A 24,785-nucleotide genomic window follows, 5' to 3' on the forward strand; every position below is an offset into this window, starting at 1 on the left:
ATTGACAACAAACCAACAATGAATTGGTTCTGCCTGTGTATCCAAAGCCTGTAAGATCTTGTTCCTCTGTGCCAAAGAGCTCCATTGTTGTCCAAAAACTATAAAAAAAAAGTACAACCATGAGCCACTCTGTTGCTTTGGGTGACTGTCAGAAATACTAACTAGTGCATTAGTCTGCTGGTTAAAATAGTTCAAATTCACCTCTTAATCTATTTAAGTTTGTTAAAAAAACAAAGCAACAGTGTATGTTTCTATAAGCAGCGCAACTGCACAAGATCACAGAAACCGCTTACTCTCTGTTATATATATATATATATATATATATATATATAGTTAATAGTTTAATTCTTAAAACGCTCACCTTTCTTTTGTTTCTCTAACTTCAGGGCTACAAATGCAACACAAACTACACGGACGGCAGATTGTACCACCTTCCCTTCGGAGACTCCAGTGTGTCCCTGAACGGCACCATGCAGAGCGGCAAGAGCCAGCAAAGCTATGTGCCGTTTGTTCTCAGGTAATTAAATGTGATGGAAAAATAAAGACTCATATGTATTGTTTAGACAGTGACAGGAGCAGCTGTAAACTGACTTCTTGTGTCTTTTCAGGGACGATGGGTTGAGTAACAGTCAGGCGCACATCGCTCTGAACGACCATGCGTCCCTCTTCCATGAAACTAAAGAGCACCTGGATGGTATTACTCTCATTCAGTACCTCTTAATTATTTTAACTGCAATGATCAGTACGACTGTATAAACCTCTCCCCTCTGTCTGTATGCAGATCATGACAGCGACTCGGACAGCGACCTGTCTCTGGAGGATGACCAGAGCGGCTCCTACGCCTCCACACACTCCTCTGACAGCGATGACGAGGAGTGTCAACTCCCCCCAGAGGAATGCTGGGAAAACATGGCGTCCAATGGGGCCAAGAGACCACAACCAAACGGTACAGATGCTCATCTCTTTTTCGTAATCCAAATAAAGTTCAAAGGCAGCCAGAATGACGTGCATCCTCAACATTTTGAAAGTTATTCTTAGTTATTTTGGTAAATGTCTTTCCAATATCTTATATTTTCATACAAAATCATGAGTATAATTTTGCTTGTGTTTCTCAAAACAAGATAGAACAGATGTCCTTTCTGGCGACCTAGAAAGGGAATAATGTAGCAACTTGAGAAAAAGCTTTTTTAGCACTGTGACTAGAATGTAATGCTAATACATGAGGCGCAAACAGGGACTAATTTAAGCCAATGATACTTAACCTGTGTGGACCATCAATGCACATTCAGAAACCAGGAATAATGATTTTACCGCCACTTATGTTCATTAACACTCGAGTGGAATGTAAACCCATCCCAACCATCTCTTTAGCTTAATCCCATATAAAACTATCAGAATTTAATATGTCAAAATAAATGAGTTACATGCGTTTGTCCCACATTTCTGGAATTCTTTGTTTCTGTTTTTCAGACAACAGTTTGGGTAACATGTTCTGGCCAGGAGATTACACGGCAGCAGCGAGTGACGGAGAGCTCACATGTACAGACAGAATGAAGCCGGACACTCTGGCCAATCCAGAGCCGAGTCTCGGCTGTGACATGCGGACATTATCGGGTGACCAGATGCAGGATGCCATGACGGTGCTGCTGCCCAGTTTGCCAAACCTCTATGCCCACCACCCTCACAAAGGTAAAGTCCAGCCCAATACTAAGAGCTGCAGGAGATTAGACATTAAAGTCCCAGTATAATATGTCATAAAAAACAGTGTCACGGTATAGGATATCAAAAAAGGTCATCATATAGTATGTCATGTAAAAATGCCATTGTATAGAATGTTGAAATAAAGCATTCAAAAATGTTATACTATAGTATTTCATACAAAATATCATCATCATCTTATAGTATGTAAAAAATGTCATCCTATAATAGGTCGTAAAAAAGTGATAGTAGAGTGTATCATACTAAAGGTAATAATATAGCAGATTATAATAATGAATTATGTAGAAAGTCCACTATATTATATCATTTAATTTCTAGAATTATCATGAATAAATCCCCGTCTATCATTGTGTCATCACATCTCGCTTTGATCCTTCGCAGGAATCCTAAAGAAGAAGCAGCTTTCTCCTATTGTGGAGAGGAACGGTCTCAACCGCATCCACAATGAACTTTGTGAAAACGCCTCCGGCACGTCGTCTCCGCGGGGATCCTCCTCAAGTGACAGTCGAGTCGGCGCAGCTATAACCAGGCGGCCGGATCAGCTGAATGGAGTAGCTGTGAGCATCAAGGCAGGGACGGTGGACGGTGACTCGTCAGGATCAGAGTGAGTATTAACCAAAGATAACGACAATATAGCCGGAGGAAGAAAGAAACGTGTTGTTTTCTACCTGTAATTGTCTCCATCGTGTGTCTCAGAAGTCATTTTGTGTCATTTTCGGTCTACTGTCTGAGTCAAACCACAATTTGTGCCGTCGTCAGTGATTGTTGTTTTCATTGCTTGTAGTCTGTCTCATTTCCTCCTAATTATCTTAAATGTTAATGTTAAACCAAACGAAGACAGCACCCATAAGGCTATTCAGTGTGACGGGATCCTAGATCCTAGATCCTAGATCCTAACGACGCTGTGATTCAACTGCACACAAAACAGTGACTCCAAATGTAGCTCAGAGTGCTAAAGCAACAGGAACGGCTATTTTAAGAACAAAACATGTGGGATTGATTACGACAACTGGTCCATTCATTCTATACTCAGTGCGCATGTAGCACATGGAAACAGATGTTTCATCCTCGTTGTGGACATGCAGTGTCAGCGTTTTTATCAGTATAGTTTCAATGCTATTTCAACCTGTTGTTTTAAAAGAAGAACTAATGAGCTCTAAACAAGGCCGGTGGAGTTTCTCTCACTTAAAGCTGCAAATGTCTAAAATGAAGAACATGATGGCTCACTATGACATTCAAGCTTAGCTACTGTATGATCAACTGCAGATGGGTGGTGAGTATAAAGTAGGGACAGACTTGCTAAAGACACAGGAGGCACCGACTGTACGCATGTGTATATTTCTGAGTCTCTTAAAGGTTTAAAATGCTTAATTCTTGAAATACAGCAGGTCTTTTAGTAAAAATATAACTTGCAGGTTACTAATTGCTCTTTGCCCTTTCTCTCTTTCCAAAAATCATAGATTTTTATACTTTAATTTTATCCCATGAAGCTCTGATCCTCATTCAAAACAATCAGGATCACCGTCTTCCGATTGGTGCATCATTTGAACATCCGTCACCCCTCTCACAGTGTGTTTGAGTGTTTCATTGCCTCACATGTTTGTTTTCTTTGTCTTTTGTGTTCTTTCTCATGTTGCGCTGCAATCATCTTCAACACATTCCCCTCCATCCATCATGACTCCACACACTTCCTTCTCCATGTCGTTGTTGTCAACCTCCGTGCACCACCCTGATTCCCGGCAGAAACTGCAACTCCTCCATGTGACCGCGCTGATGAAGGGGTGTGTCTTTGCAGGTCATAGAGCCTCCTTCCTCAACAGTGAATGCAAACCGGGAGCAAAGGACTTCTCCTTTAAAAAAAAAGTGGAAAAAGAAAGAATTACCCCTCGTCATCATGATCCTCTGAAGGACTGTGTGTGTGTGTGTGTGTGTGCGTGTGTGTGCGTGTGTGTGCGCATGCGTGTCTGTGTCTGTGTGTGTGTGTGCATGTCTGTCTGTGTGTGTGTGTGTGTGTGTGCGTGCGTGCGTGTTAATGTGTGCCAAACCTCAGGAGTCACTGCACTGGCCCAGGCTCACGCACACCGACAGAACGAGTCTCACTCTCCCTTTAAAGAAATCATTTTGTTTACATACTTGAAGCAATGCACTTTTTTTTTAATTTACCGCCCAAATTTGTTGGCGGTCGATTCTTTTATTTTATTTTTGGAATTTGTTTTATTTGTCCCAGGACACGTATGTTGTTTTTAAAGACTGGAACAATATAGAGGTCATGTTTTTTTGGGGGGTGGGTCATTTAGTTTTAGACTTGCAAGCATTCAGGGAAATCCCTTTTTCATGCATTAACTACTTTGTGGCGTCTTCCTGGTTTGCCTGCTTTTGTTACCGTTCCAGCTGTTGGTGTTTGTGCCAGTCTGAGTTTGTTTGAGGAGTTCAGGTTATTGAGTTACTTCACACGCCTCAAATGTGTAAAGAGGCACAGAGCGGTCTAGTGCAGGCTCTTCATGGACTTCTGAACTTGATATGGAGGAGGAAAGACTCGCTGCCTGTTAGTGGATGCTCCGTATAAGCTATTTCTCATGAATGAAAGCTGTTTCCAGAGGCAACAGCTGCACAGACTGACGGCCTTCTCAGCCTCCAAGGGGGCCAAGCTGCATCAAAGGACTTTTGATGAATTTCTTTTGTAAGTCACTGAGAGCGCATTTTTTATGGACGTTAAAAGGGCTCTCGTTTTGCATCGTTTTTCCTGGAGTGATAAATGCATTATTTCGAGTCCAGTGACTAAACATCTGTATTTTATAGAATAGCTATGGAGCTTTTGTGATTTGTAAAATAATGCGAAATTGTGCTGTAATACTATTTGAGCTGTAATCCATTTTTACTGTACAGAGTGGCCTGTAAATGAATCATGACAAACCTTTAAATGTAAGTAAATATGTAAAACACTCAGAACCTGTTTTTAGTAATCACTCTTGATCCTCTGGAGGAAATATCTTTTATCTTGGTTACTACTTTCAGTCAAATGATGTGATATTTGTGGATGCCATTTTACCAACCATATGAATTTAATGTAAAGATTTGATGCCATAAGAAACAACCGTACCAGGTCAATCATATCAACTCTGGTATCCCATCAGAGAATTATCTCTTTTACTCTGCCACTTCCTGTTTTTACTGATTAAAATGTTTTCTACCATTTCCATCTTGCCTAAAATTTTTATCAGTGCCAAGTTAAATTCACTGTGTGTGTGTTTTGTATTACAGCTTTCTGCTGATATCAACTGTACAAGTGGAATAATGATTCACTATAAAAGGGGGACGTGGTTACATGTTTGTGTTCTCTTAAATAAATGACACTTTTTTGTTGTTTTGCAGCTGATGGTTGAAGCGAAAGTTAAGCATTGTGAGAAATACACATATTTACATTACATAGTATAGTATTTCATAAAAAGTCCGAGTATAGCTGTCATAAAATATCACGCTATAATATGACATAAAAGATGTCACAGTATAGTATGCAATGAAAAATGATGTCATAAAATCATCAAAGTATAGTATGTCATAAAAAGTTGTAATATAGTAGTAAGTGTTATAAAAAGCCATAGTATGACATAAGAAAGTAATAAAAAGTAATAGTATATTGTGTCAAATAAAAAATTTCACAAAAACATCATAGATTAGTATTACATAAAATATGTCATGAAATAGTGTTAGAATAGTGCTCATAAAGAGTCATAGTTTTTAAAATGTCATTAAAAAGTCATAGTATCATAGTGTGATTCAAACAAATGCGGGGAAAAAAGTCACAGTATAGTATGCAATAAAAACAGTAATGGTATAGTATGTCATTAGTCAAAGTCATAGTATGTGACAAAAAAATATAGAAGTCATAGTATGTGACAAAAAAATATAGAAGTCATAGTATGTCATTAAACATTCCAAAACTAGAATTACTGCACAACAGTTTTATATTTCTGCCAACAAATCCATTTTCAGTTTCCTCACTTCATTATTGTATCATTTTGGACATTTGTTTTTTGTCATATTTATTCATGACTAATTAATTACACTCATTAGTTCAAGTGGATGTTTGAGCCTAATTTGAAGGAGAATGCACCATACATACATACATACATACTGTACATACTGTACATACGGACGGACGAACAGGCAACGCAACACAAAAACATAATGCCTCCAGCCATAAGTCATAGTAGAGTATGTCCTACAAAATGTCATTAAAAGTCATAGTGTAGTATGTCATTAAACAAGTCATAAAAAAGTCAGTATAGTGTGTCATGAAAATGTCTTAAAAGTCATGAGATAGTGTGTCATGATTGATATAATCATGTTTCATATCCACCTCCATCTTAAACGTTCATTTTGAACCAAATGAAGACAGCTCCCATCCTCCTATTATCCACACTGTGAACATCAGTGTGGAGGATCCTAACCAGCTCTAATGATGTCATGATTTAACTGTTACGATCTGTAGTTGAGTGGAAAAGCGACACGAATATCTGACCAATAAACTATCCTCTCATCTACTGTATGCGAGTACTCATCCTGTCGATATCTTATGCTTTATAATACCAGTATTCATCTTCGAGTGACACAGATCTAACATGTTCTAATCATCATAAATCTGTCATGGGAAACTTGAGTGCTAGCAACAATTAGCTTACATTACATCAAGACATATTGAACCAAGGCGAGAGACGAGGCATTAAACACTCACTAGGTGGTGCTAAAGCTGCTCTTTAGTGTTCCTTTTTCATCAACATCCTCTCATTTATCTTTTGAGCTCCTGCTGGTTCTGAAATAGAAACAAAGTCAAGATTTCATTAAATGAAGTGTATAATGAATACTTTCATTACTAATTTATAAACTTCTCATCTTTGATTAATAAACTAGTCTTTAACTTTAAAAGTATGTTATACACAACTTTATAAGCCATAAAGAAGTGTTAATATTGAATTAAAGATATTTTAGTAAAACTGTTTTAGTAAAACTGTCTCTAACTAGAGGTAACAGTAGAAAAGCTGTACTCACAATGAAGAGGAGGCTTCAGATTCTTACACCGCTGTACATGTGTACATGATTTGATTCAGTTTGTAGTGTTACTTTAAAAACAAAATGTTTCTACTCCTGTTACTACTTGAAACCAGAATTTAATCAGTGTGAGCAGTGATTTCCAACGTGGAGGTCACAAGATAAATCTGAGATCTTTTAAACCACAAGAGGATTTACAAGATAGAACAACTCTATAATAAATATATTATTTTTGTAGACAAATCACTGCTTATTGTTTAAACTGGACACAACCAGTGTCCACATGCAGCCAGTTAAGAGGAGTTGCAAGTCGACAATGTTTTAACGAGTCACAAGCTAATGATTTACAAAAATAATGATGAAACTTCTTTACCTCAGACAAAAGCATTGGTATGATACAATCAAGTCGTAACAGATCATTTTATTAAAAAAAGATGTATTTGTATAGATGCAGACATGTTCAGTTTAAATACAATCTAAAATGAATCTTTTATATATCCATATTTTTTTCATAACACTGGGAATGGACTACATTTAAAACAATTTGCATCTAAGTTACAATTCTATGACCAAGCAGCAATTAGCACGGCAACTACGACAAAAGCACGTTGAAGAGTTTGTATACAAATGCACAAAGCACAAACAATAAAACACACATATTTTCAAACTTCAGATCTGCGTCACTTCAGATCTGCGTCAACTCCTCATAAATAATGTGAATCCAACAAAAGGAGGACATCTCGGACATTATTCGTTTGTCACCTGTTCATCTCAGTACTTCATAAATACAAGAAAAACAGTTTCCTGATCAGAATCCCTGTCACACGTTTGTTAGTTTGTCTGGAGTGTTTTCAGTTTGAGTCGTCGAGGCTGCTGCTTTTCTGCTCTGAGCCGCAGTTGCAGAGCCGGACCACGATGCTTTGCAGGCTGGGCTCCACAATACCGAGCAGGGGCCTCTGGGAGGGGTCCCCGTTCCAGCAGGCCTCCATCAGCTGCCAGCATTCCTCATCAAAAGTGGGCAACCGTTCGGGTCTGACTCCTGGAGGCAACATGGACACAAGTGAGCCAACAGACAGAATCACACGGAGAGTCCTCAGATAGTGAAAACGTCAGCGCTTCATATCTGAAGCCCGACACGTTCCGAGGGAAGGTTTCTCATTTGTATGCCAGCCTCAGGTGGATTACATTTGAGGTTGTGAGTCATAGAGGTAACAGTTACGGTGCTTTAACAGCTGATCTGGTTTGTTCTGCTCAAACCAACTCTGGTGCAACCAAACACAAGTTTTACAATTAACATGAATTCAAAGCTAAAATACTTTTAAATCTTTCTTCTGGCCATCAACAAGGACACAATCTTAAGGAATACTTCATCCTCAAACTGACCATTTGTAAATCACTTACTCCATGTTGCTTTGAATTCTTGAAGAAAACTTTGTTTTTCTTGTACGTCTTCACGATGAACGGAGATTAAAAAACAGTGAAACGTCTTGATGAGTTGAATTAGACGTGTGTTTAATAAGTCTTATTCATTTAGTTGTACAGTCACTACATCCCAAGCACATGCATCTTTGCTTAAACCGTACTATTAAAAGCTCTTCAGACTCTTCCGGACTCACGCTGATGAGTTACACGTCTGCCCAAGACTCTTAATGTGAAAGGGTTTCAAGACTTTTCTGTTTTCTGATGCTCCGTTCACCGTGGAGGCATGCGAGAAAAAGGTTTTCTTCAGGATTCAAGATGTGGCGAGTAATTGATATACAAATGGACAGTAATCATTACATTATGGTTTGAGACACCTGTTGTTCATTCAGTTTCTTTATTTTTTCACCTGTTTGTCCTCATCATAGCATGAGGTCTTGACTAAAACACATAATCAGTAATTCCCTCGTGGATCTGTGACATCAGAGAATATAAATAAACGCATTAGAAGCATTGAAGGGTCACCGGAATACGATTTCCCTGCATGGATCCTTATGAAACCATAAAAATCTCCAATCGGTGAGTTCCCATCAGTTTGTATAACCCATCTAGTTCCATTAATCCATACCAAACAAACCACACTGCAGGTGTGAAAGCATTTATTACCTTTTTTAACATTATTCCAGAGCTGGTCCTTACTGGAGCATCTCTCAAAGGCTTCTGGGAGTTTAACTGAACCAGTGCAGAGGTACCAGAAAAGGATCCCGAAGGCGTAAACATCAACCGAGTTATCGTACTTTCCTGTTAGGAGAAGGGTCACAATGAAGAGGAACTCTTAAAAAGACAGAAATATAGCATTCCTGCACAATTCAGTGTAATTAATGACATAAGATGTGATGACAAATCCCAGTTGTGATAACACTTTGTATATAAAAAGGTCTCATTACAGGGTTCTCCTCTCAAGTAAAGAAACGTGTGATTATTCAGACAGTTCTGACCTGTTAAACCTTTTGAAGTTGTACCGTTGACTGCTGAGTAATCGTACCTGTAAAAAGCTCTGGAGCCATGTGGATGGGGGTCCCGACGATGCTGCCAGACATCATGGCCTCCGGTTTGCAGAAGCCCAGATCGGTGATCTTTGCACGATTTTGCTTGTCCAGCTGGAAAAGGAATGAGGGACAGCAGACATCAAAAGAGAGGGAAGCGCTGGTTGGGTCAGAGTATAGCGCATCCCTGAAGCGTTGTGATATAGCTGCCATAGAAGTCACAGACTCAAAAGGTTTGCTGAACTTACCAGAACATTCTTTAGCTTTATGTCTCTGTGCAGGAGGCCCTGGCCGTGCAGGAAGCGGATCCCCTCCACCACATCCAGAGCAATCTGAAGTCTCTCCCTCAGTGATAAGCCGGCCTGGTGGAGATGGAGAGAGAAAGGAGACTAGAATGAAATATTACCTTTAAAACAATAATATGTCTCTTTTTCCAATCTCTGCATTGTCAAGTCACCTTCAAGCCCGTGTAGAGGTCTCTGTGCAGCCGCTCCATGATGAGCAGCACCGCGATGCTGGAGCCACCTCCGTAGGTGTGATCGATCACAGAGCCATGCAGGTCCACGAGCCGCTCATGCTTGGGCAGAGACCTGAAGCGACACACATCCTACTTCAGTAACATCATCATAAAATGAATCACTTTTATGATAAAGTGGTAATCCTTAAGATTTCAGTCCTGGTTGATCAGAATTTATATTTGAGTGAAAAGAAAAAACTACAAATACATCAATTATGCAATACTTTCATCAGTGGGCTCAATCCCCCTTCCTTCAGCGATAGATACCAAATAAACATCATTTATGTCAATGATAATCTTAAAGCTTGCCACTCGGACTTGAAGTCACAGTATATTGATGTATGTCTGTTTGTCCACATAAAGCAGTTTTCCCGCATTCCTTAATTAGACACGTTCAACATGCTGACTTGTGCACAAGGCTTCAACAGTCAAAACTATTTCTTTCATATACTGGGTGGAGTCTGACTTTTATAACAAGGCAACTGTCATGTCCAATGAAAACATGTCTGCACTTGATGAATGCAGCTGTTCCAGAAACTGCTCTCGAGTACTGAGTTGTGTAAATAACTGAGAGACAAACAGGATTGCTGCTGAGTTCTAAAGTCCTAAAGTGTGCCTGTGTGTGTGATGTTTTTACAGTCGCTCTCACTAACTCACCTCATGTAGTGAAACTCCAAAGCCAGGTCGTTCCAGTGTTTGTCGTCAGGTGGTACCACAGACTTCAGGGCACATGGGTAGTGTCCTCCCCAACTGTCACACAGGTACACAACTCCGTACTGACCCCGACCCAACTCTCGCCCGAGCTTCGGCTTTCCTGTCATAAAACAACATTTTTTTACACTAAAATAGACAAAAAAACTTTTGCAAATGTGTAATGTATGTGTAATTGACTGGTGGGATATTTAATGATCCCAGAGTCACAGGTGCCAAAGGTACAATTTGAAGAGGGAACATTTTTGCCTGACTTTTCCTTCCTGTGTGTGGACAATGGGAGGATTTGGTGGTGACTCACCATGCAGCAGCACATCCCTGAGGGAGCGGCTCTCCAAAGACAGGCGGGCCAGCCGAGGGGCGTGGTCCTTCCTCACACGCAGCCACAGGTCCTCCGTGCGCTCCAGACGACCCGTGTGCCCTTCCTCCAGCTACAAACGCCAACACATGACATAATATCTCATGGTTAGCATAAAAAAATAGCTGCTAAAAGACTAGTTTCATTTAACGGTTATTTATCAGACTTCACGATCGTAGAGCAGCGGCTAACGTGCCATACTTTTACAACTGCCCTCAGGTTCTCAGTGACTACAGGCCAGCTGCCTTGACCTCGGTGGTTATGTAGTCATTTGTCAGACTCGTTAATGCAGAGAGCCAACACAGTTACTGCTTGATGTATTTCATAGTTATTTTTAACCAGAGGCTGACAGTACAGGCTTGAGTTCTCATCACTGGTGTTTGCTTTGTGCTCAGCTGATACTTTTAAGACAACATCAGAACATACTGTACAGTTTGCTGGAGTAATTTATATTTGTTGACTCGTATGTGAAGCACTTTGAAACGACAATGTTGAAAGATGCTATATAAATAAAGTTCTCATTGTTCAATAATAATCAGATTAATAAAATATTGATGGCCTGAAAACTGTATTGAGCCATCATAAGTCCGTTCACTCTGATTATTAAGTTGAAATTATTACTTGCTATTTAATAGACTTATTTGCTTTGTAAAATATGCCAAGTTCATTCATTCATATGTCTAACGTGAGTTGATCATTGTTTTATGCAGCGTTGCTTAAGAGAAATGGATCAAATGTACGCATCTTTCACGATACACTATTAGGCAATTAACTGCAACAATTATGTATCACATTGTTGCTGCTCTGGGGATCAGAATAAGTGGCGAGTGTATTTGTTATGTATTCTTTTCAGGTCAGAATAAAGGACCCCTCTTTTAAATGCCTATAAGAACAAAATGTCTGTATTTCCCTCTGATAATAATCTCTACTTTGCCTTTACAGCACACTTTGTATTCGTTACATTTCCTCCGTATTAAATTGCGTACCAACACACTACAGGCCAGAGTGTCTATCTCTATAATTTACTGTTCGCTCTACTTGTGATTCTAAAAGGAAAATGACAGAACAATAATAATATTTTATGAGGTTGCCGTGTTTGACCCGCACTCCATCACTCAGTCAGATAAATAACTCAATTAAATTAGGATATTTCTGTCCATCAATAGCCTTGAACATAAAGCGTCACCATATCATTTCCTACATTAATGTGCATCTTTAATTGCTTTGGGAGTGAAGAGTTAGCAAGCGAGGAAATGTAGTCAGTGATGTGACCCACACCGTCTGTCATGTGATAATTATCATCAGAGCAATTTCACTGGAACTGATTTGTCAGGGACTCCAAGGAAGGAGTCGGAGCCATTTGCACACTGGAGCTTTAAAGGCCAAGCAATTCAAGTGAAGAGGAATACGTTGCTGAACCACGAGCTGTGCACGGCTTGAGAGTCAATAAAAGCCGTCTAAAGTGATGAAGATGTGCATTCAGACCTGTTGCCTCGTGCAAATTCTCCTCGTCTTATTTAATAAGGGTGTCCTGGAAGTCATGTTATATCAGGAATAGGTTGTTGCCACATTTCAGCCTGTTTGTGCTTTTTACAAAGCCCTGTTTTTGTTTTTCTTAATCGACCTTTCACACTGGAGATTAGAGATGGCAATTGCTAAGCTGTGTAGCCCTGGGGAATGAGAGGGTCGCCTCTATGCGAGGTCTTCAACCGCCGGAAGAATTTTTTGTGCTTTCTGGAGGAGGCTGGGGACATGGAGTCAGAGTGTGCCGCGTTCAAAGCCTCCATTGTGGAGGCGGCAGCTTGGAGCTGTGGTCAGAAGGTCATCAGTGCCGGTCGTGGCGGCAACGTTGAAGAACTCGCTGGTGGACGCCAGCGAAGAAGGAGGCCTTTCGGGTTTGTCTCAGCAGCAGAGAGGTACTGGTCGGCCAGAGGAGCTGCAGCTGTGGCAGTCGCGGAGCACAAACCCAGGTGTGGGATGAGTTTGAGGAGTCCATATAGAAGGACTTTTGGTTGGCCTCAAGTAAGTTCAGACAAACCGTTCGATGATTCAGAAAGGGGTAGCAGGCTTAGCTCAGTTTGCCCCTCCAGTCTACATGTGTTTTGTGGACCAGGAGAAAGCAGTTGAGGCGTCCTTTGGAGGGTTAGACCATCCTCTCAAAGAAGTGGTTGTGTAGCCAGCTAGGTTTTATTGCACTATTTTCTGCATGGATAGGTCTGTAAGCAGCTCAGAAGGAGACGATTTCATCCGCCATAGCCTGACTTAACATCCACTAGTGGTTTGATGGTAGAGGAAATTATTTTTAGACGGAAACATCAGACTGTGAGAGACTTAAGCCAGAATATGGTCTGTTTTTTTATATATAATCAAGATGAACGTAAGAAAGCAACAGAGCACAGTGGTACAGGAATGGAGAGAGAAAGGTGAGAAAGATAAAGTTCACCTGACGCAGAGATGCTGCGAAGGCCTCATGGGAGCTGTTAAGGCGGGTTCTGAACTGGGAGCAAATGCTTCTGGCCAGTTTGGCAGCACTGAGGCTTTCTATGGCGTCCTGGGCCACTTTACGCTTCCACTCTGGGGTGACGGCAGGAGGGTTCACAAACGTTATCCTGTGGATTATCTAGAGGCGAGACACAGAGTAAGAACACCTCTTCAGAAGTCACTGATCACCTTGCGGTTTGAAAGGCTTACTGCTGAATGTATTAGACACTCACCTGTTTGATTTGCTCCCAGAAGAGTCTTGAGACAGAGGATCCTGAATGAAATGTGACCTCCACATGATAGGCAGCATTTAGTAACTGTGGCAGATGAGAAGAGGGGGTAAATATGCAGCAAATCCACTTCCTATGATATCAGAATGTCGTCTGTTGGTCTTGTGGCACTGAAGGTAAGCGGATACGACGAAGGATAATGAAGGCTGCGCTTCATAAAATGTCACTCGTCTTTGTTCATTATTTGTTCTGCTAATAAGTGTCTGATCCCATGTTGAACCCTTTGTTTTGGTTTGCTTTTCTACTGGTTCACAATTAGGTTTAGATGATTAAATGAACAGTAGACCCAGAACAATTTCCCCTCAAAACATTTCTAATCTGATTGCAGACATTTGTCATATTGGAGCCTCAGTCAGAAATCCTTTTGTATATAACTTTTCTTAACAACAAAAATACATTTTAATATTAGTAGTAGTAGAAGTAGTAATAATAGTAGTAGTAGTAATAGTAGTAGTAGTAGTCGTAGTGGTAATAGTAGTAGTAGTAATGATAATAATAATAATAATAATAATAGTAGTAGAAGTAGTATCTTAAAATGCAAAGCATATAAGAGATTAATAAATACGGTCTTACTGCTCACATTTAAGCATCTTCACATTAAACATTCTAGACAAGCAAACTAAATACGGTTCCTGTTTTTCACAACGGACTGCCCACCTGTTTGAGGTGATTGGAAGTGATATTGTAGACAGAAGACTCCATGTGTGACTTCTCCAGACTGTTGAGACATCGCTCCAGAGTTCCTACGAAGCTCTCCCTCAGATAGTCCACAGAGCTGATCAGCTTGTTAGCCACGGCCTGATTCAAACGAACCACTATCAGCTCCTGGATCTGGTGGATGCACGATTTGATCTCCTTCGACGTAACAGGCTCTCCATTCGTTGTGACAATGATGTCTGCAGTTGAAGGAAAATAGATTATCAAGTTAATATGTGATGTAAGCCACCAACAGCACAGAACTCCTGATGAATGAATGCTGTCAGACATTAGTATGAAGATGCAGACACACAAAGTGCCTCTGGAGGGTTGTGATAGATTCTGTGTGCTCTACAGAAACCTGTTCATCCTAGTCGGCTATTTATAGCACTGTGTAGTTTTACAATATACAGAAAGGAGTCACTGTCATTTAGCTTAGACAAACCCTCTCTGTATGACTTCATATAGTTCAACAGCACCACAAACTGCAGCCTCCAAAGTGAACTCCCAGTTGAATCAACACCTCTCATTATCAACATTATAACCTTCTAGAAGGTAGGGTTTATTGCAGGTCCCTTGTATCGACCCTTTTGGTGCCATGATGATGATTACGTCACGGTGTTAGCGAAACAAAGGAGAGAATGGAGAAAATATGGAATCACCTCAGAGCGGTACGCTAACGTTACACACTGAAAATGTATTCTTGCTGTTTTGTTGGGTTATTTTCGCACCCTTTAGAGGTTGGTGGTAATGGATTTATAAAGGCCAGTATAATAGTGATAGTTTAGAGCAGGAAAAAGCTGACTGCACATTTATCAGCAGATACTTATCAAAGGCGGATAGCGGCAAGATGAGTGAGACAGGTGGCTCTGCAGGTCTAAAGTCTCTGCAGGTCTAAAGTCTCTGCAGGTCTGACTAGACTCTAAACACCATAAAGTAACTGGCTTTGAGAGGCTGCTGATTAACAAGCCTGGCCTGATAAGTCAGTTGTCTGTTTTGTCTAAGAGCGAATGGATCAAATAAAATAATCTGAATGGATACCACGAGTCAGCCATCTTTTATTAAATAGAAAAATAATAAAGAGGGAATCCTTTCTCATTAGGTAGAAGATTTCAACAGCAAGATAAACAATGAACACATGCAGTGATTTGTGAGTAATCCGATGTGAACCCACAGAATCCAGGTTACTGAAGTCTACGAACAATCTAGAATAAGATTTTCTGAAGAAAACATCTTTATTGTAGAAAGAGTCAGGTTATGATTTAGTTGAACTCATGAGTAGAGAAATCTTCATAAATTAAGATAATTGAGTAGATTAGACCACATTTTGGAGAAATAAAAATTTAAAAAACCCTTTGATATTTGAACTTTTATCTGAAGAGGAAATTCACTTCTTCCAAATCAGTAAATCAGTCCACATCTGGACTGAATCCAAACACATTGTCACAAATTACTTTATGGTCATGAAGACTACGGTCTTTTCAAAACATAACTTGTTATTTACTAAAAGCATGCATTTAAGAACAGTGATAAATAGTCAGAAACGTATAAATCATTTTTGTTGACTGCACACCAAAAGCTGAAAACCACAGCACATGATAAACTCACTGCTGATAATGTCAAAGTATTTACAATATCCATTAGAATCACAAGCTTCTACATGAATTAGTAATTAGTATGTACTACATCATAAAAGAGCTAATTCAATTGGATGTACACAGATGGAAAGATCTCGATTGGGGAACAGTCCCAAATAATCATTTTGACCTTTAGTGATCTTTTACGGTAATATCCTCTCAAACACTTATTTGCAAACTGTAAAACTGACTTAACTACTTTTGTTTTTGAAGTGTTACGTGAACTATAAGGACTATAACCACTATTTTGACATAATGCAATAATCAAGATGTTTCTCAAACCCGCTCCGTGTTATAAAACAGCAGTTCATTTTGGTTAAATTCATTTTAAACAAGTTCAAATTTAGGAGCAAACGTATTCCTTATTTACACACCAACTTTTATCATGGAATTCTTTGTGCGTTCCACCACTTATAACACAATATCTTCATAAGAAATATGACAAACCCTGCGCTGTGGCACTCATCCAGGGTGTTCACTCACTAACCTGTAAACTCCAGGTTGGCAGCATCCTCCAGCAGCTGCTCTTTCATACTGCCGAGCGTTTCCACAATCATCTCCTTCATCTCTTCCTGTTTACGGTTAGCGATGGCCATAAGGGAGGTGAAGAGTTCACCCTCTTTCTCACGGGTGTACTCCAGCCTGCGTGGTGTTATCTGCAGGTCCCTCTGCATGTCAAAGGCCTGCAGGGAGGAGAAGATAACGGTCTGATGGGGATTTGTCATGGGCACACTGGGTCAAGGGTAGACCGAGATCAAGCAGTGCATGCAAAAGGTAGTAACAACTGCATCATCCTCTGACCTGGTTGATGAAAATATCTAGACAGCGACAATGAACCCCATTAAGCAGGTTTGCAGCCTCCACCTGCTGGTTCTGAAGCACCTGGCGAGTAAAAGGCACCAGCAACCGATGCAGCCTTTCGAAAGCCTCACCCAGCACGCTCTGGGGCTTGGCCCCCGGGGTGGGCGTCTGTGTCGGGGCCCCACAGGAGCAGTTTCCTACTGGGCTACTAAGGAAGCCGAGGGAGAGCAGCTGCTTATAGAGGGCACTCTTCTCCCTATCCCTCTCCTTTTCCCTCTCCGCACGGCGGCCGGGTTCTGGGGAGACCGCTGGCATTCTGTCAGGAATACGGATAAAACAGATGGGAAAGGAGAGCATCTCTTTGACCTTCCAGAGCTCAGCCACGTTTTCTGTGCTCAGGGAGTCCTGGTTGATGGCGTAGAGGATGATGGGGATGACAGTGCGGGTGCAGTCTGCCAGGGCCTCTGCTATGGGCTGGACACTCGGACAAGGCACCACCATGACCTTTGCTTCCTAAAGACAAAGCACAAAAAAACACACATGTTTATTTCATTTCAAGCTTTAAATACAGTCAATAATGAGGAATTATGGTTCTGTGAAGAAAGGCCAGTTCACCAACATTTGACAAAAACATACTTCCACATTTACTTTTTCGTAAACTCCAGCCATGCAGACACCACTAGGAGGAAACCGCTGGATTTAGTTGCTGAATCTTTACTGCAATATCTACCACTGAACCAGAAACGGAAGCCAAAGGAATTTAAAGCTGCTTAAATCAATATTTTTTTAATAAGAACAATGCATCAAATTATTATGTGTAATGTGAAAGCTTTTGCTTGTGGTGACAAGCTAATTGTCTTTGGTTTAACTGTTTTGCGTCACACATAGTGGTGCATTTAGCAGTTAATCAGCCGGATATTCTCCTCAGGACCACAAACAGAACTAAATGGGGAGTGAATATTGGGCTTACCCTGCGCTGGTGAAACAAACTACAGCCCCTGTTAGTGTTCTAGGCACTTGGAGGACAGTTTGAGCCAATGTATGTTAGAAGATGTCTAAACAGCCTTAACTGCAAAATGAAGAAAACACACATCACATGCTCCTTCTATTTGTGAACATAAATATTTGTGGTGGTCTTGGGAATGACTGCGACAGGGCAGCAAAATGACACAAGTGATAGGTTTTCTTAACCCTTGATAAATAACGACTTGTACAAAAACAGTCTCGGAGAGGGCTTGAGAGGGAGACCATGACGGGGGGGGGGGGGGGGGGGGGCAGCCCGAGAAAAGAGGCAGAAATGACCAACAGCTACACAAAGGAGACAGTCAGTCCTGTCTCCAAGAAACAAGAGCAGAGCCCATCTGAGCAGTCTCTGTAGCACAAAGATAGCCTACAAACATTTGTTCACAACTAATCAAAATCAAGACACTGTATTAACTGATTTATTGCAGTCACTTTTCAACATAAACCCATTGAGAATATCTCTGTTGGCTATTTTGAAGTTACTGTTTTGTTTTTCTTATGTCTGTTAGAAGTGTCAGTGCGAGTTAGCATTAAACAAAGCAACACAGTCATGAAAAATGGCCATGTTGGAAAATCGAGTTTTCTTCTATTAGCGTATTTTAAGGGCGACTGCTAACATAACAAGCCTTTGTTACCACCAGACGTACTTATGTGAATTCATGGAGCAATAAACATAACAGAGTATTGACCACAATAAGTTTCCAAACGTGGCGATAGCAGATCACCCTTTTTGTCCCCTGGGGGTTCAAGTGAAGGTGGGAAGCAGGGGTTAACTCTGGGATGAAGAGAAGGATAATTAGCAAGTTGGCCACTAAAGCAGGTCGCTGTGATTATGGCAGCAGGGTGTGAATACCGCAGAGACACGAGAGATTCTGGGCCTTTATTTACTCCCACTTAAACACGGTAATCTCTAATTCATTCAGCACAAAACCTAAATCGGAGTGGCACACTGCTTTTAGTTTGTGACAAACCTATGTTCACAACTATCAAAATGATATGTAAATATTACATTGAATTTGATTTGAGCATGGAAACACTCTCATCTGTGATAATGTTTGTGTTATTACTACGAACAATAACGCCTCTGATGTCCTTTGCAAATGTGACCACATTTTTGACCCAAATAAGGGGCTGCAGATCCCCCGCCTCACGGTCACATGTGAGAAATGAACAACGGTGTGAAATGACTGGCTTTACTTCCAGCACTAATATTTTCCTTCCAGGCGATTACCTATCACACTTTTCTGTTGTTGGGATAAGACTGGGAAATCTAGATGCAGCAGTGAGAAAGGTTTAAAAAATGTAAATTAAGACAACTATATCAACATATTATTTGTTGATCACAAACAGATAATGAAGACAGTAATGCAAAATATAATAGTAGTCAAGCATTAACTTTAACTAATAACAATTCACAAAATTAAGTTCTTCCACATCACTATTGAGACACACTGACTGGTGTGCTTTCGTCACAAACACATATTTTGAGGATTAATTATTCTTTATGTGTTTAATGTGTGTCAACATTTGTACAAATTGATTTTCTCAGGAGAGATGCTGGGGAAATAAAGTTGTGAACGGGTCTTTTCAATTTCACAACTAAAAATAACTTTTATTACTATAAAAAAACACAAGAACGTTTTTTTTTCTAAAGACGTGAACAACCACTGTCCCAGACTTCAGGTGTAACCAAGGCCCCTTCATCACAGCGAAGGGTTTGGGATTTTTTTCCATGGCCTAGTCATGTGAAACGCACCAGACCAGTGGCATTACGTAAGGGGGCTGGGCGGGTGGGCCGCCCTGAGGCAGAGCGAGGCCTTGTTTCTGAGCCTTGGTCTAAAGGATTAGAGACTAATTTCCACGTGTCACACATGATAAGGAATGACTACAATCCTTACACCATGCTAGATCAATTCACTCCCACAAGATATTGGGATTTTCAGGTCGCATTGGCCGAATACCAGCATGACTTTTTCCACTGTGTCCAACAAGTTGTCCTTTTTCCCGTAAACACAGTAACCTGTGAGTCTGTTTTAGTGCTAAAAACCTGAACGGGAAAAGAATGCATTTCTGAAAAGTAGCACAAATCAGGTAAAGTAAAAGACTGAACAACACAGGAAATAATCAGCTCTCCGAAGTAATCTGTTTGTGAGTTAAACCATGTGTGAACACAAAGGCTAGTTCAAGCCAGGGACCAGGATGAAAAAACAAAACCTTTTGTTTTGGGCTAGAAGAGGAAATGCCACCACACAAAAAATAAACAGTGAGGGATGAGCCATGTGTTTGAAATCAATGACATAGTTAAAGGATAGTTTATGTCTAGTACAGCAAACCACAACATGACCGGCTAAATCAGAATACTATATAAAACTAGCAGGAATTTAACTGTAAACTGTACCAAACTTCATTTAAAAAAAGTTGTTGTGAGACATAAAAACACCATATTCAAATTTGTAATTATTATATCATCAAAATATGAATTTTCTAATGGATGAGTGTAATGTCAATTAATCCGTTCTTGTCGAGAGATATTCACAGGAAATGGAGGACCATGCAAAGTCTTCAGGTCCACGTTAAGTGTCCTCTCTAAGTACACGTGCCAGTTATTTCATGACTGAACTATTTCATGACTGAAATAACTGGAGCCCCAGAATAATGCTAAATTTTCTGCAGAGATGTCCTCTCTACTGGCCTATGGAAGGATGTGTATACATATCTTACAATGTCAAATCTTAGAAAACTTGTTTATTTAATAGCAAATGAATCTACTTAGTTCTGAATGTGATATCATGGGTGTCATGTATCAGATATTAGACAAACTCATAATGTCCTGGTGCCAACATTTGATGTCATCAACGTAGTTTTGCCTCATGTCAGTTCTGGTAAAAGCTTTTCCAGAGGCCTTTAGAGAACTTCATCCAAGCACACACTGTCTCATCATCTCACCTTTATTCTACAACTCCTTTCAAAAACACAGCAGTGAGCAACAAGTCCACATTGCCCAGTCTTACTGTAAATGTCTGGGAAGTGTCAAAGTTCATGACGAGGGGAAAAAAGTAATGACTGCTACGCAACATTTTCATATCAAACTCCATATTTGGACTATGGGTGGACACTGCATGGAAAGTAGATCCAATAGGTTTCCCACAAAATCTGCTACCTGCGATTTAAAGCCTACCTGTAGCAGTGGGTGATGTAGGGTGATCTCCAGCTCTGCTAGCCTGTGGGCCGGGTCCTCACATTCTTCATGGATCTCCAGGTCTTCCCGGGGTACCGTGTCCCAGCGACCGAAGTTAGCCGCCAGCTGGTGCACCAGCTCATACTGGCCCGGCAGCGCCAAGCTGAGCCGTGTCTGTCTCCCATGGGTGAAACACAGCTTCCGCCTCTTGCAGACGCTGCCCTGGACACCTTCACAAGCCTCTCCGGACTCTGGGCCCAGTGGCAGCAACCTCTCCCCCAGGAGGCTGTTAAGCAGCCGATAGCGGGCGGCACAGTCCTGGCCTAGTACCAGGATGTACGGGGCAGCACCCACCGTGTTACGCAGGAACTCTTCCTCATGGCTGGGGAAAGAGATGCAGCTGAGCTGGCCTGAGGGAACGGACAGAACACAAAGAGGTATATGATGTTGGGAAGCGGAGCTTTTTAGGAACCTTTAGCAACCCTGTTGAGTGAGCTTTTTGTGGAGTTCTTGGACAACATTGTGCGCAGGGTATTTAAGGACACACTAGCGGTTGCATCTGATCATTTCCCAGAATATACAGAAGATCCTTGTTCACTGTAAGAGATGTACTTTTTTGACAGTCTGATATTATTCCTTGGCCTATTATTTCCTGATCCAGCACTAAGATGTGGAGCACACACACACACACACACACACACACACACACAGAGGAACCAATTCAACCGTATTATTGAGGGTATCAGATATAGGCCTAATCCTCACTGATGCTGAGTCACAGTCTAAAACAGTTATATAACAAAGAGAGGAGAGAGCAGCATTGGCCTACTTTATCTTCATACACAAGTGCATTTCTTTCTAACATATGGCTTTACTGTAACTGTTACTTTAATCTAGCATTACCCTACTAGTATCCACCCCTTGACCTAACATGACGCATTAAAGCCTATTGTTTCAGACAGACCGCTGCTGAGCATTTGACCGCATGACCCCGTCACAGTGGATAAGACTAAACAGGCAACCAATGCATAACCTTTACCAAAATATTAGATCAAGCATGTAATGCACATTTGCAAGATGAATCTAAAATAGCGGGTGAAGATGTGTTTGTGGCAGCATTATGGTTCTTTTTTTTCCCCCTGTTGATTACTAATAATCTTTGGCTTAACATTGTTCATTTAACCATCTCTGTAAACAGCACACCGGCTCTGAAGGAAGCCACTCCTGCAGATGTGACACATTTCATTTCATACCATCACTCCTGTGCGGTTAAACAATTTCCATGAAATGTTAGGATATAAGGAGTTGTGATAAACATTTTATAAAGCATATCAAACGGGGGGCGTGGGGGTACGATCAATTTAAAGTTGGACTCACAGGTTTTAATACATACCTAACCAGTCACTAAAACACTCACACAATGTAAAATAGAAGAATGTGTGTCTGATATTCCAGGCCGATCAGCTACAGAGTGTAGAAATCTCAGCATATTTGGTGCACTTAGTCTACTCATGCTTTTCAGAAGGGGGCTTAATCCGTTTAGTTTTCCCAAACCCAATGACTGCATTTTTCCAGTTAATTTGCTGGGGGTGAAATATCTGGGCACCAGAAACCTCATGGCTTTTCTTTTACTTATAGGATACAGATGTATAACATGGGATGCTTTAAAGATGGCTGAACACAGTGACATTTGGGTGCACCTCTTTGGGATGTTGCTGCAGCATGTGTTCAAACCTACCTGCCTCAAAAGAAGCTGAATCCGAGCTCATGGTTGATGCACAAGCATTGCTGTAATTTTGCCTTATTTCCCGGAAGAACGCATTAGTTTCCTTTAAGTTCTTCTTCAGTTGTATGGTGTGTTTGTTGTAGCTGTTAAATATCCTCGTCAGTTCCCGAGCTAAAGGTGTCGTCTTCTGTTGTTGTACGTTTCCCTCCATGGTCAACAGTCTTCTCCTCTCCGTGGGTTACAAGGTTCAGCGGGTACTTTAAACGTCTTAGTTAAGCTGCTCGAATGTCAACCAGTCCTGTTACACAACTTTTTTTCCTTGCTTTCTAGTTAGTTAGTTATTAGCCAAGTTAGTTCACCCATCTGCTAGGCTATGTTAAATAATGAATTCACTTGTAGTCCGTGTTAACACACTGGTGTTGTGCTGGACAGACTACAGTCCCTGCAGTGGCTCGTGTCAGTGAATACAGTCCAGACATTTGGCTTTTGTTGTTATGATGTTGAAGCTGACTTGAACTGCTAGCTAGCTTAATGTCGTGCAAGATAACGTTGACAACTTCGTTGACTCGAAGGCAGATTTTAATGGTTAGCTAACAACGTAACCGCTACTTCGGCATATTTCTTATAAAGACCAACTGTCAGGCTGATTGCAGACTGTCTAAAAAACAAAGAATAACAACACCACAATGAAGTGATTCTGAATAATGTGCGTTTGACGACCTAGCTGTGGTCCAGATACCGTTAGCGCTGCTAGCCAGAAGGCATCTCCTGTCCGTCCTCTTGGCCTGGAGCAGACATAACGTTTAACTCCACGGAAATCCAGGGAACCGTTTCACAGCCATACAGCTCCGTGTCTAAGGAGGGTGGGGGGGGCAACTTTGACAGTTGCCACTGTACGACAACCTGAGCGCGCGACAAAAACGTTGGTGTTTTCCTCGATGAGGCTCCGTGGGAAGAGATCTTCCTAAAGTTGCTCAGGCCCGAGCGGACATATTCTACCCTGGAGAGCGACGGCGGCTCAACAACACGAACTTTCTCTCTCTTTTGATGATGATGAGGAAGACGAAGAGGAGGGTCAGTGGGGGTGCAGGGCGAGGTGTGTCCAGTCCGGGTCAACTCGCATAGCTGAGACCGAGCAATCAAATCACTGCAAAACAGAAAGTCGACACAACCAAAGTTTAGGGAGAGGAAAGGGCGGGGTTCGGGATGACGCAGTGCAGTATGGGAAATGTAGGAACATTGGTATTTGATCCTCAACAGCTGGCTGCTGTCCAGTATGGTGTTGTTCTTCTTCTTCTTTTGCTTGTAATGGTGGTTAGCAAACAGCTTTCGGTTGCATTACCACCACCCACTAATCTGGAGTGTGGACTACCCTCTTAATACGACAACCAAACCAACCAAATTTAAATAAATAAAATAAAATACATTTTCATTCTCATTCCCATCGACTCCAACATGGGCAGGGCCCCACACAAAATTAACAGCCACCCGTATTTGATGGATTCTGAATAATGATTGTATTTCATACAATAAATCCTCTCTACTTCTGGAGTTGCAAAATTTAAATTTCAACCCAACCAAAGCTCTTTGTTGGCCTTTTTTTCATGTTCCCAGCATGGCTCAATAGCACTTATTGTCAGATGGTTGTTATGTCCTTGTAAAGTGACCCAATATGTCATCATGATCTGCATTCTTCCTAACTCCAATGGCATTTCCCCCATTTCTACCTGCAATGCAGGCACAGGTGTTGTTTTATAAGCCCCACTATGTCCTTAATGCTTGTGCTTGTATTACATCTAGTTTTCCCAACAAGGTTTTAGACGCTGACCTATATGCCACACAGCCATGGACTAAAACTGATTTTATCAGATATAGCTGTCAGCTCCCCACTCTGTTCCCAAGCATCTCATTACATTTAAAACCGTTTTACATTTATTTACCATTTTATCCATATGTACATTCCAGGTGAGCCTCAAACATCAAACTTTTTTTTCTTTCTTGTAAAGAAAGGGGTATTTGTTTTTTCAACAGAAAATTGAAATCCCCACAATGACCGTTGTTCCACTCTTTTGATTATTTCCTGCATCTGTTTCACAGCATATTCCAGGTTCCTACCTCTTTTCCACAGTGCCCC

General features: G+C 41.0%; 2 protein-coding genes across 2 annotated transcripts in view; one reads left to right on the top strand and one right to left on the bottom strand.

Annotated features, from left to right (window-relative positions):
• celsr2 (cadherin, EGF LAG seven-pass G-type receptor 2) overlaps positions 1-4,904 on the top strand; it is a gene marked incomplete at its 5' end in the record, with an annotated part of 58,717 nt that extends 53,813 nt beyond the window's left edge. Inside the window, 6 exons of the mRNA XM_079157046.1 lie at positions 387-517; positions 609-694; positions 782-946; positions 1,471-1,689; positions 2,101-2,323; positions 3,463-4,904. Of these exons, the coding sequence (XP_079013172.1) occupies positions 387-517; positions 609-694; positions 782-946; positions 1,471-1,689; positions 2,101-2,323; positions 3,463-3,484 (846 nt within the window). The 3' untranslated portion in view covers positions 3,485-4,904. The remainder of the gene's footprint in view (positions 1-386; positions 518-608; positions 695-781; positions 947-1,470; positions 1,690-2,100; positions 2,324-3,462) is intronic.
• Positions 4,905-7,169: 2,265 nt separating this feature from the next.
• Positions 7,170-23,793, bottom strand: dstyk (dual serine/threonine and tyrosine protein kinase). The gene is made up of 14 exons (XM_079157118.1): positions 22,664-23,793; positions 20,926-21,335; positions 16,725-17,237; positions 16,411-16,606; positions 14,248-14,486; positions 13,534-13,617; positions 13,263-13,439; positions 10,763-10,892; positions 10,408-10,564; positions 9,691-9,823; positions 9,482-9,595; positions 9,233-9,347; positions 8,854-8,988; positions 7,170-7,807 (listed from the first exon to the last, which is right to left on the bottom strand). Exons 1-14 carry the CDS (start codon positions 22,860-22,862, stop codon positions 7,620-7,622), a joined length of 2,790 nt encoding a protein of 929 aa, XP_079013244.1. The 5' UTR covers positions 22,863-23,793; the 3' UTR covers positions 7,170-7,619.
• Between the last annotated feature and the right edge of the window lie 992 nt (positions 23,794-24,785).

Source organism: Pholis gunnellus (assembly GCF_910591455.1).
Source record: "Pholis gunnellus genome assembly, chromosome: 3".
In the NCBI taxonomy this organism is placed as follows: domain Eukaryota; kingdom Metazoa; phylum Chordata; class Actinopteri; order Perciformes; family Pholidae; genus Pholis; species Pholis gunnellus.